General features: G+C 43.4%; 1 protein-coding gene across 2 annotated transcripts in view; it reads left to right on the plus strand.

Moving 5' to 3' along the window:
* The window catches only part of col18a1a (collagen type XVIII alpha 1 chain a), a 185,711-nt gene that overhangs the window by 140,547 nt on the left and 31,944 nt on the right, over positions 1-13,220 (plus strand). For both annotated transcript variants that reach the window (XM_083638981.1, XM_083638982.1), the window contains 10 exons: positions 5,112-5,174; positions 5,368-5,445; positions 5,573-5,623; positions 6,983-7,105; positions 7,222-7,284; positions 7,561-7,605; positions 10,765-10,896; positions 10,980-11,051; positions 11,554-11,580; positions 13,071-13,169. In XM_083638981.1, coding sequence (XP_083495107.1) covers positions 5,112-5,174; positions 5,368-5,445; positions 5,573-5,623; positions 6,983-7,105; positions 7,222-7,284; positions 7,561-7,605; positions 10,765-10,896; positions 10,980-11,051; positions 11,554-11,580; positions 13,071-13,169 — 753 coding nt within the window. The remainder of the gene's footprint in view (positions 1-5,111; positions 5,175-5,367; positions 5,446-5,572; positions 5,624-6,982; positions 7,106-7,221; positions 7,285-7,560; positions 7,606-10,764; positions 10,897-10,979; positions 11,052-11,553; positions 11,581-13,070; positions 13,170-13,220) is intronic.

Here is a 13,220-nt window from a genome sequence, read left to right on the forward strand (position 1 = left end):
TATTTTATTTTTTGGGGATGTGCAAAAGAGAAAAAGACAAAAGCCAATATGCTGGATTTCTATTCATAGCACTGTCACAGCATCGCCTCGTCAGAACACTGATAATTGGCAACTTGTCATTTGCTCATCAGATATAGCCTCGTTAAAACCATCCTGATAACATGACTTCACATTCTACGTATCGGTCTGGACTCCAATCCGCCCACAGCGATCTCAGTGGGCGGGAGTGTCCAGTTGCCTGGACAGACAACTCCTTCAGCCAATCAGCATCGCCAAATCCAAGCAAGTCCACTCGGAAAAGAACGACAAAAATTGACTTTCCGCTGAGAGACTCCGCTGGTGCAAACTCATTGTTTCATTGTTGTTCATCCATCTATCCATCCATCCATCCATCCATCTTCAACCACTTATCCGGGATTGGTTCGCGGAGGTATCAGTTCCAGCAGGGGACCCCAAACGTTCCTTTCCCTGGCCACATTATCCAGCTCTGGGATCACGAGGCGTTCCCAGGCCAGCGTGGGGATATAATCTCTCCACCTAGCCCTCGGTCTGCCCCGTGGTCTCCTCCCAGCTGGACGTGCCTGGAACACCTCCCTAGTGGTCCTTACCAGATGCCCGAACCACCTCAACTGGCAGCAGCTCTACTCCGAGTCCCTCGCGGATGACTGAGCTTCTCACATTGTCCCTAATGGAGATGCTTGCCACCCTCCTGAGAAAAGCCATTTCGGCCGCTTGTATTCGCGATCTTGTTCTTTCGGTCAGGACCCGTCCTTCATGACCATAGGTGAGGGTAGGAACGAAGATCGACCGGTAGATCATCGAGAGCTTTGCCTTCTGGCTCAGCTCTCTTTTCGTCACAACGCTGCTCCGATTATCCCGCTCCAGTATCAGTTGGTGTTTTCGACTCTACTTCTGCAATAACTGCACGTATGGCTGTTGACTCTGCTAACGTTAACATTGCTGCTCGTTGCGTCGGCAGCCGTTGCCAGCATCGTCCCTGATTGGCTGGTTACGTTGTCAAAGGAGCGAGGCAGGACCCTGATAGGTCCGTGCACTTTGTAGTTTCTGAAAATGGCTGTGGGCGGGCTGGAGATCAGACTGACCCGCAGAACCAAACAGAATGTGAGTACACATGATCAGGATGATTTGACCAGGCTACATCACATGTTCCTGTGCTGATGTTATACCACAGTACTTTTCCTCTACACATCTTCATGTGCTGATGTTATACCATAGTACTTTTCCTCTACACATCTTCATGTGCTGATGTTATACCATAGTACTTTTCCTCTACACATCAGATGTTCATGTGCTGATGTTATACCATAGTACTTTTCCTCTACACAGCACATCTTCATGTGCTGATGTTATACCATAGTACTTTTCCTCTACACAGCACATCTTCATGTGCTGATGTTATACCATAGTACTTTTCCTCTACACATCAGATGTTCATGTGCTGATGTTATACCATAGTACTTTTCCTCTACACAGCACATCTTCATGTGCTGATGTTATACCATAGTACTTTTCCTCTACACATCACATGTTCCTGTGCTGATGTTATACCATAGTACTTTTCCTCTACACAGCACATCTTCATGTGCTGATGTTATACCATAGTACTTTTCCTCTACACATCAGATGTTCATGTGCTGATGTTATACCATAGTAGTTTTCCTCTACACAGCACATCTTCATGTGCTGATGTTATACCATAGTACTTTTCCTCTACACATCAGATGTTCATGTGCTGATGTTATACCATAGTACTTTTCCTCTACACAGCACATCTTCATGTGCTGATGTTATACCATAGTACTTTTCCTCTACACATCAGATGTTCATGTGCTGATGTTATACCATAGTACTTTTCCTCTACACATCAGATGTTCATGTGCTGATGTTATACCATAGTACTTTTCCTCTACACAGCACATCTTCATGTGCTGATGTTATACCATAGTACTTTTCCTCTACACATCACATGTTCATGTGCTGATGTTATACCATAGTACTTTTCCTCTACACAGCACATCTTCATGTGCTGATGTTATACCATAGTACTTTTCCTCTACACATCAGATGTTCATGTGCTGATGTTATACCATAGTACTTTTCCTCTACACATCAGATGTTCATGTGCTGATGTTATACCATAGTACTTTTCCTCTACACAGCACATCTTCATGTGCTGATGTTATACCATAGTACTTTTCCTCTACACATCACATGTTCATGTGCTGATGGAATACCACAGTACTTTTCCTCTACACAGCACATCTTCATGTGCTGATGTTATACCATAGTACTTTTCCTCTACACATCAGATGTTCATGTGCTGATGTTATACCATAGTACTTTTCCTCTACACATCACATGTTCATGTGCTGATGTTATACCATAGTACTTTTCCTCTACACATCAGATGTTCATGTGCTGATGTTATACCATAGTACTTTTCCTCTACACATCACATGTTCATGTGCTGATGTTATACCATAGTACTTTTCCTCTACACATCAGATGTTCATGTGCTGATGTTATACCATAGTACTTTTCCTCTACACATCACATGTTCATGTGCTGATGTTATACCACAGTACTTTTCCTCTACACATCAGATGTTCATGTGCTGATGTTATACCATAGTACTTTTCCTCTACACATCACATGTTCATGTGCTGATGTTATACCACAGTACTTTTCCTCTACACATCAGATGTTCATGTGCTGATGTTATACCATAGTACTTTTCCTCTACACATCACATGTTCATGTGCTGATGTTATACCACAGTACTTTTCCTCTACACATCAGATGTTCATGTGCTGATGTTATACCATAGTACTTTTCCTCTACACATCGTCATGTGCTGATGGAATACCACAGTACTTTTCCTCTACACATCACATGTTCATGTGCTGATGTTATACCACAGTACTTTTCCTCTACACATCAGATGTTCATGTGCTGATGTTATACCATAGTACTTTTCCTCTACACATCGTCATGTGCTGATGTTATACCACAGTACTTTTCCTCTACACATCACATGTTCATGTGCTGATGTTATACCACAGTACTTTTCCTCTACACATCGTCATGTGCTGATGGAATACCACAGTACTTTTCCTCTACACATCGTCATGTGCTGATGGAATACCACAGTACTTTTCCTCTACACATCACATGTTCATGTGCTGATGTTATACCACAGTACTTTTCCTCTACACATCACATGTTCATGTGCTGATGTTATACCACAGTACTTTTCCTCTACACATCAGATGTTCATGTGCTGATGTTATACCATAGTACTTTTCCTCTACACATCGTCATGTGCTGATGGAATACCATAGTACTTTTCCTCTACACATCGTCATGTGCTGATGTTATACCACAGTACTTTTCCTCTACACATCAGATGTTCATGTGCTGATGTTATACCATAGTACTTTTCCTCTACACATCGTCATGTGCTGATGGAATACCACAGTACTTTTCCTCTACACATCGTCATGTGCTGATGTTATACCATAGTACTTTTCCTCTACACATCTTCATGTGCTGATGGAATACCATAGTACTTTTCCTCTACACAGCACATCTTCATGTGCTGATGGAATACCATAGTACTTTTCCTCTACACAGCACATCTTCATGTGCTGATGGAATACCATAGTACTTTTCCTCTACACATCACATGTTCATGTGCTGATGTTATACCATAGTACTTTTCCTCTACACATCAGATGTTCATGTGCTGATGTTATACCATAGTACTTTTCCTCTACACATCGTCATGTGCTGATGGAATACCACAGTACTTTTCCTCTACACATCGTCATGTGCTGATGTTATACCATAGTACTTTTCCTCTACACATCTTCATGTGCTGATGGAATACCATAGTACTTTTCCTCTACACAGCACATCTTCATGTGCTGATGGAATACCATAGTACTTTTCCTCTACACAGCACATCTTCATGTGCTGATGGAATACCATAGTACTTTTCCTCTACACATCAGATGTTCATGTGCTGATGTTATACCATAGTACTTTTCCTCTACACATCACATGTTCCTGTGCTGATGTTATACCATAGTACTTTTCCTCTACACATCACATGTTCATGTGCTGATGTTATACCATAGTACTTTTCCTCTACACATCAGATGTTCATGTGCTGATGTTATACCATAGTACTTTTCCTCTACACATCGTCATGTGCTGATGGAATACCACAGTACTTTTCCTCTACACATCGTCATGTGCTGATGTTATACCATAGTACTTTTCCTCTACACATCTTCATGTGCTGATGGAATACCATAGTACTTTTCCTCTACACAGCACATCTTCATGTGCTGATGGAATACCATAGTACTTTTCCTCTACACAGCACATCTTCATGTGCTGATGGAATACCATAGTACTTTTCCTCTACACATCAGATGTTCATGTGCTGATGTTATACCATAGTACTTTTCCTCTACACATCACATGTTCCTGTGCTGATGTTATACCATAGTACTTTTCCTCTACACATCACATGTTCATGTGCTGATGGAATACCATAGTACTTTTCCTCTACACATCACATGTTCATGTGCTGATGTTATACCATAGTACTTTTCCTCTACACATCAGATGTTCATGTGCTGATGTTATACCATAGTACTTTTCCTCTACACATCACATGTTCCTGTGCTGATGTTATACCATAGTACTTTTCCTCTACACATCACATGTTCATGTGCTGATGGAATACCATAGTACTTTTCCTCTACACATCAGATGTTCATGTGCTGATGTTATACCATAGTACTTTTCCTCTACACATCACATGTTCCTGTGCTGATGTTATACCATAGTACTTTTCCTCTACACATCACATGTTCATGTGCTGATGGAATACCATAGTACTTTTCCTCTACACATCAGATGTTCATGTGCTGATGTTATACCATAGTACTTTTCCTCTACACATCAGATGTTCATGTGCTGATGGAATACCACAGTACTTTTCCTCTACACATCGCTTTTTACCAAAAGGAGCTGCATGGCATCCTCGGTTTCTTTAACATTTTGGTTTTTCAACGCAGGGTGCTGTTGGACCTCCAGGTTTCCCAGGAACCCCAGGTGACACTGGAGCCAGAGGAGAGAAGGTAAGATGCATAATCCATATCCATCCAATGCACAATGGATAGAATGACAAGAAAGCAATGGAAACAAATAAGAGGCAAACAACATAGATGTAATACCAGAAGCAAATCATTTTAAAATGCAAAAATGACAAGTAAGCGCTGGATCTGTTGTAGAAATCGTAAGTCCTACTGTAACGTGTCGTGGTATGAACAGGGAGACCGTGGAGATGGACACCCCGGGCCTCGGGGGCTGCCAGGTCTTCCCGGACCCCCAGGACCAGGATCCAGATCTGTGAGTTGATATCAGCTACTGTCACATGCTGCACAATATGTAGGAAGAGCTGACCTGTAATCAGAAGACCACGTGTTGGCCTGAAGTTTTTGTTGATTACAATTTAATTTCAAATCCTGTGTTTCAGACTTTTGTGGACATGGAAGGATCAGGTTACCCAGACTTGGAATCTATTCGGGTGAGAATCACTGACATGTTGGAACGTTGGTCTCGTCAGGAACAGACGTAGTAGGTGACATCACCTGTGTTGTTGTAATACTGTAATCTTCAACATCAAACCACACCTCCAAGAAGATTGCTGAATGTCGTTGCTGAATGTCATTTGAAATAGAACTTGGTGAAAATGTGTTGATACACTGTACTTGATTCTGTTGAAAGAATTCCCAACACTGTTTCTGCATATTAGAAATAACACTTACGGTGGCATCCGGGTATTGTAGCGGTAGGTTCCCTGCCAACTAGACTCAGCTCTCAGTCTTAATCCGTTTCACTACTGTAAGACTGAGAATATTACTATTTAAATCTTTTCATAACGTTAGGTGGTGCTGTTGGAAGCCTTGCATCGGAGAACCAATCATGAGTGTTGTGGGCGGGCCTGCTTTCTGGGAGCAGTGACGCTCATGCAGAACCGGTGCTGTCGCGTTTGCGGAGAAACATATTAATCACTTAGAAACAAACATAACGTGTTAATAGGACGTGTTTCATCCGGCCCCTTTCCCCCAGCGATAAGCCCGACTCCCGAGGCTAACGTTACAGAGCCTGCTGATGACTCACAGTAGCAAGCGGACCACTTCCCGCGTAGGAAAAATTATTGTAAAATAAACAACAGGTATAAACTCTCTTTGCAGCACATCAGTGTCTTGCTCTATATTGGAACTATGAAACATTGCATTGCCGCTACCAAATAAAATTCTAATAATAAATGTAGGCGTGTCTGCTGCCGGCCGTTCTCGCCGGGCTCAATGAACCAGATTTGGAACAGTAAATTCCCAGACGTTTGGTGGTTAGGTGGCGCTGTTGGCGCCGCTCACCAAACGTCTGCAAACCGAGACTACCTGCCTACCAACACGAGGGTCGCAGGTTCGCGCCCCCGTGTTACCTTGGTCGGGCGTCCATACAGGCACGATTGGTCGTGTGTGCGGGTGGGAAGCCGGAATGAAGGGTATGTGTCCTGGTAGCTGCACTAGTGCCCCCTCTGGGGGCAGAAGGGAACTGTTGGGAATAGCATGATCCTCCCACATGCTACGTTCTGCCGGGGGAAGCTCCCCGCTGTCAGGTGACAAGAAGTGGCTGGCAATTGCACCTGCACTGCACATGTATCGGAGGAAGCATGTGTGTGTCTACGGCTCTCCCCAGATTGGCAGAGGGGGTGGAGCAGCGACCGGGGCAGCAGAGGGTATTGTACAATTGCCCAAGTACAATATGGGAGAAAATGGGGGGAAATCAGAACAAAAAACACTGATTAGTGATTAGATGATTAGTGTCATTTTGTCAGTAAATCTATGGATCCAGTCAACGTTTATTTTTCTTGATTTAGGGGCTGCCTGGCTTACCTGGCCCTCCGGGTCCGCCTGGTCCTCCCAGTCCCTCTACAGCGGGCACAGCAATGAGCTCTGGGGCGTTTGGACCGCCGGGACAGGATGGAGCCCCTGGTCAACCTGTAGGTGTTTTTTTTATCACTAACCAACCTGTCTGTGTACTAGTGATGATAACATCTGTACAACCTCACCAAATCAATATTAGCTGAATATCTCAACCAAATCTTTGGGCCTCCAGGGTTTGCCTGGTTCACCAGGTGCTGATGGCTTCCCAGGACCCCCTGGTACCAAGGGAGAAAAGGTACAGTATGACTGAAAGTCCTTTTGGAAGATGATTGTTTCTCTCTTGAAGACTAATGTCATGTAATTTACAACATAATCACTGCGTCACGGAAATATCTTGTAGAACGTGTTAGCATAACCTGTTAGCATAACCTGTGATAACCTTCCTCGTACTTACGGTTTAGTTCTGTGCAGTTTGCTATGTGATCATGTTTCTCAGTGTTCATCGTAGAATCTGCATGTGATTAATCTCTGTTAACACATGTTGTCCATCTCTTTCCAAAACTACATGTAGGGTGAATCAGGTGAGCTGGGTCTGCCAGGAGCAGTTGGAGAGAAGGTAAATATTTATTTATTTATGTATTTATGTATTTATTTATTTATTAATTATTTGTTTCTTTTTTTTTATGTTACTTTGAACCTGGTGTGGTTAGATTGTGAGGTTTACTCCTTGTGGTTTGAGACCAGCAGTGAGACAATTATTTCTTGGTGTAATCTAGTGAGGCAGGTGCCAGGCTATAAACACAATCTGATTTCACCAAGTAGCACTTGTTCCCGGAGCAACATTTTCTGCCTAGTATGGGCGGCAAGTTAAAAAAATTGGTTTTAGGAAGAAATGTTGCTCCAGGAACAACTTGTGTGCCAGTTGAAGGTGCCACAATAAAACATGTGAGATGGTCTCCTCTTGATAACCCCAAGGACTCTACCTGCTCTCCTCCACCCATCCTGTCTCCTCTTGATAACCCCAAGGACTCTACCTGCTCTCCTCCACCCATCCTGTCTCCTCTTGATAACCCCAAGGACTCTACCTGCTCTCCTCCACCCATCCTGTCTCCTCTTGATAACCCCAAGGACTCTACCTGCTCTCCTCCACCCATCCTGTCTCCTCTTGATAACCCCAAGGACTCGACCTGCTCTCCTCCACCCATCCTGTCTCCTCTTGATAACCCCAAGGACTCTACCTGCTCTCCTCCACCTATCCTGTCTCCTCTTGATAACCCCAAGGACTCGACCTGCTCTCCTCCACCCATCCTGTCTCCTCTTGATAACCCCAAGGACTCTACCTGCTCTCCTCCACCCATCCTGTCTCCTCTTGATAACCCCAAGGACTCTACCTGCTCTCCTCCACCTATCCTGTCTCCTCTTGATAACCCCAAGGACTCTACCTGCTCTCCTCCACCCATCCTGTCTCGAAAGCCATTCCCCTTCCTCTCATTCCCCCAGCCAAGCTCCTACTGTTCTCTTCTCACCAATCTGCTGCCTCAATATTCACCCTCCAAAGGCTATAATGCAAAGATGTCATATTGTCAGCTACAGACTGACTGCCGGCTACAGATATGTCTCATCTGTACGCTCGTGGTTTGCTTTTTAACATGTGGTGATGTCATGCCATAACAATGAGCATGGGTGTGTAGCCTATGACAACATGTCATAGCCTATGACATGTTGTCATAGGCTATGACATGTTGTCATAGGCTACACACCCTGTGTACACACCCTGGCCCCTATCGTTGCATCGGCGCAGTTTCTAGGCCGAGCGGCAGGCGCAGATCAAAGCAGTGGGCGTGGAAAGGCGCACTTGATATCGTTGTGCTGGCGCTAGATGCAGCCCAAAGCATTACAACCACGCCTTTTAGGCGTAAAATTATGCACCGTCATGCTCATTGGATAAGTGCAATAAACGAATCGCACGCTTGCCTTTTTAGCTCCAATTCCAGTGATCCCGCAAAACCAGACGAAAGCCAAACGCTCTGCCCCCCCCCCCCCCCCCCTCCCTTCATCCAGCCTGTCTGTCTGCATTATAGGCTATTATTCCATATTATTATGCTTCTCAAACCAATCTAACTGCAGTTTCAATACTGCAAGCATGTAAATACGCTACACTATAGCAAGATCAAAGTGAAAATAATGTTCTATGCATCAGCTAGAAAAATATAGCCTATTAGATTGGTGAAAGTTTGTCCAGAAAGATATCATTTTCTCTCGCCTGCTGCAGGAAGGATGATGCACATAAATATACCCTACATTATGTCAAGTCATTGCATAAATGTGTTTTTATTGTAAAACTAAATGTGAAATAGGGCCAAGTTATTGGACGGACATCACAGTATAGCAGATGCCATTAGAAGCGCGTTCCGCTGTTACTTCTCTAAATCACGTTAACTCGACAAGGGGTATATATATGCCCAGGAGGACATATATGTTTCACATAGGGTGGTGTTTTCATTTCGAGGTTTTATTTGGTCCAATATTGAAATGTTGACAATGGCAGGCTGTGTTACCATTACACATTAATTTAGAACTACCTTTTATATCTATTTTGGCTCATTTGGTGGCTATTTAGTAGCGAAATGAAGAAACACAATGCATGCTGGGAACTCAGAGAGAGAGAGAGAGAAGGGTGACAGAGAAGAAGCAGTGAAGGCAAAGAATAGGCCTGCTTTTGAAAAGCGCAAAGCGCTAAATGTAGGCCAGCTCCCAAGATATGACTAGGCTGGTATTTAGCGCCGACACGCCCACTTTGGGACTGCGCCACGCCCATTCGGCCTAAAGCGCATTTGGCAGCCTAAAGCCTATTGCTATCTTGCCGAAACAGGCGCAAGGCACGTTTTTTTGCGGTTAAGGCCCGTAATAGCGCCGATGGCCTGTGGGAGAATAGAGCCCACTGTGTACACACCCTGTGTACACACCCGCTCGTACGTGTGTTAGCTCCATGTTGCTGTCCCCAGAAGTAAGTATATGTGTGTGTGTGTGTGTGTGTGTATGTATGTATATATATATATATGTGTGTATGTATGTATGTATGTATATATATATATATATATATATATATACATTATCTTCGGCAGTCGGCCGCTACGACCAAATCACAGCCGTGACGATATTAGCCAACAACAGCACTCCCTCTCGTGTGATATTGCTTAAATATATATTATACAGTATATATCGTCAAAGTTGGCACAATGTCTTCATTATGGTCAGTTACTCGCTGGATGTGTCATTACATTATCAATATCTTATAATAAGCTCAAATGGTCTTACAGGATTATCATTGCGACTTTGAGGCACGTTTTCCGGGGCACACAGCCACACAGCAGATACCTCCAGGCGGCTCCTCCAGGCGGCTCCTCCAGCCCGCTCCCATGCCCAGTTCGAGGCACCGTCTCGAACTGGGCACTAACACTAACATTAGTCTCATCAGAAACCACTTCCATCTGCATAGTTTAAATGAGTTCGCAGCCTGTTGATAATTCAAAGACATTTTATTGATATATTTATGTCAGACGAAGTCAGAAATAAAACAAAACAAAGTCAGAAATAAACAGTGCGTTGTTAGTCACAAGATCATTTTAATGCTTTTCAATGTGGTTACATTTTGTAAAACCCATAGTCAGATGAAAAGGGTGACCAATGGCATTGATTTATGACAATAAATACAAATGTGAAAAAATGGACAGCGATGATATGTATTATTAAAAGGTATTGTCCCACCTCACAGGGAGCTGCAGGAGAGCCAGGCTTAACAGGCCGTCCGGGAGAGAGTGGACTGGCTGGCCTGCCTGGACCAATGGGACCGGTTGGAGCAGCTGGACCTCCCGGCCCTCCTGGACCAAGCTATCGTGTTGGATTTGTAAGTTCTTGATTCAAAAGTCAAGTGTTTGTCACACAAATGGTGTGACTGTATGGCATAAAAGCATTTGTTTGTGTTTGAAGGATGACATGGAGGGCTCTGGTGGAGTCTTCTCTAACGGACTTCCTGGCGTCAGAGGACCTGAAGGAAGACAGGTTAGTACCACTTATTGAATGACTAAAGGTTTAAGTCCCCGTGGAAGAAGAGTTACATCACTCGGTATAACATCTGCACACATGAAGGTTTTAAATAACCAAACGGCTCCTCTTCAATTCACTCGATTTCTTTCAATGCAGTTTCTTAATGGCCAAATTACAAGCAAGAATGCACCTCTGATTCCAGATAGGATTGATGCGTTTTAGTTGTATTATCATGCCCCTATATATTACTGTATGCACAGTATTTGTCTGATCAAATTTTACTATGTAGATATTATATAATTATTATATGATATTAATTGACCATTGTCACCGTTTAACCTGTTTACCTCGTCAACCTTTAACTACAACTGTATGCACTGGGGTTATTCATATGCCATCTCATTAGAAAACAATTGTTTGTAGTAGGGGGCTGCTTCTTTAGTTGTCCAAAAATGCATACTGCAATAATGTGAAGATATAAGTTGTGAATAACCAAGGCACTCTTTTGGGCTTTCAGGGTCCGTCTGGTGTGCCTGGACTGCCAGTAAGTACTTGAGGAAATGTCCCAATAATCTGTCCTAAGTGGGACAGATGAGACACGAGTAGACCAACTGAAACTGTTCCAACTGGTCAAACATCAAGTATTAAGATTCCTAAAACCCGTTTAACACACAGGTTCATCGCAGACTGCTTTACAGCAGATTTATCTTTGCCGTTTTCATCCACACTCGTTGGAAGGGGAGTTGGAAAATAGGGACAAAAGAAAGAGAAGGTGAAACAATAAGCACACATATAGACTTGATAATAATAATAGTAATAAGCAAAAAACTGTGACAAATATACAATAAAGCAATGGAATGTGAACAATTGTGGGCTTATATAAACTGGTGATAAACACGTTCAGTATCGGGAAATATATGGGGAAGAAGTATAGCTCATCAACATGTACAGATGAAATTACAGTTGTTACTGCAGTTGCTTAGTTGCTACAGGTGCTAACAGTCACAATACTTAAAGGAACACTCCGCCCATTTTCAACCAGCTTTGTATCATTAGAACATCAGTAGTATATCAGAAAACTGTAAACGGTTTTGAAGTCTGTCATTTAATTTGACAGTTATTGAGTGTTAAAGTGTGGATCAGTGACATCACTGGTCCACACTAACTCAAATTAATAACTCATTAACTCAAATCAACTCTCAATAACTGTCAAACTATTCATCATTCATCTAGTTTGACAGTTATTGAGAGTTGATTTGAGTTAATGAGTTATTAATTTGAGTTAGTGTGGACCAGTGATGTCACTGGTCCACACTTTAACACTCAATAGCTGTCAAATTAAATGACAGACTTCAAAACAGTTTACAGTTTTCTGATATACTACTGATGTTCTAATGATACAAAGCTGGTTGAAAATGGGCAGAATGTTCCTTTAAGCATAGATGACTGAATGAATAAGAAGTGCATGTGAATGCAGATTGTTAAAAGCTTTACATAAGCAGGCACGCTGATGAAGAAGACTTTCTTATCTGCTGCGAGGCAGACTCATGCAGTACCTGGAACTTGCTGCGAGGCAGACTCATGCAGTACCTGGAACTTGACATTACAGTATAGTACATTACAACTGCTCTTTCACTAATTGACCACTGAGCAGCTCCACAGGAGAGGTCAGGGATACCGCAGGGATGACGTATTTTTGTAGGCTTACCCAGAAATCGCCGCCATGTTGGTTCATAGGGGGGAAAAGGCTATGGGATTTCAGAATGGGCGATTTCGGTTAAATGAATGAATTAAGGTCGGCGATTAGCTACATCCAGAATTGTTGAGGGAGCAGAAGGCACGCCATGTTCACACTTCCTTCCAGGTACTCCTCGCTGGTCCGGGGGGTTCAAATCAGCAATCTTCTGCTTGCTGTGTCAGTGTCGCACTGTTTGCAGGAAAATGTGAATTTGACACAATCACGTTAGATTACGCTCAGCTCATTTCTTTATTGAATTTGACTTGCATTTGACGCGGCTGTTTTGAACTGTGCAGGGTAAAGCTGGGTTGCCTGGCATCCCCGGTCAGAAGGGCAGCGAAGGCCCTCAGGGACGAGACGGGCGTCCGGGGCTGGACGGCTTCCCCGGGCCTCAGGTAAAAGACCTCCCTCCCCTCCTCTCCTCCCATCTGCCACTCTGGCTGCCA

The sequence above is a fragment of the Poromitra crassiceps genome (assembly GCF_964638095.1).
Source record: "Poromitra crassiceps genome assembly, chromosome: 6".
Lineage (NCBI taxonomy): Eukaryota > Metazoa > Chordata > Actinopteri > Beryciformes > Melamphaidae > Poromitra > Poromitra crassiceps.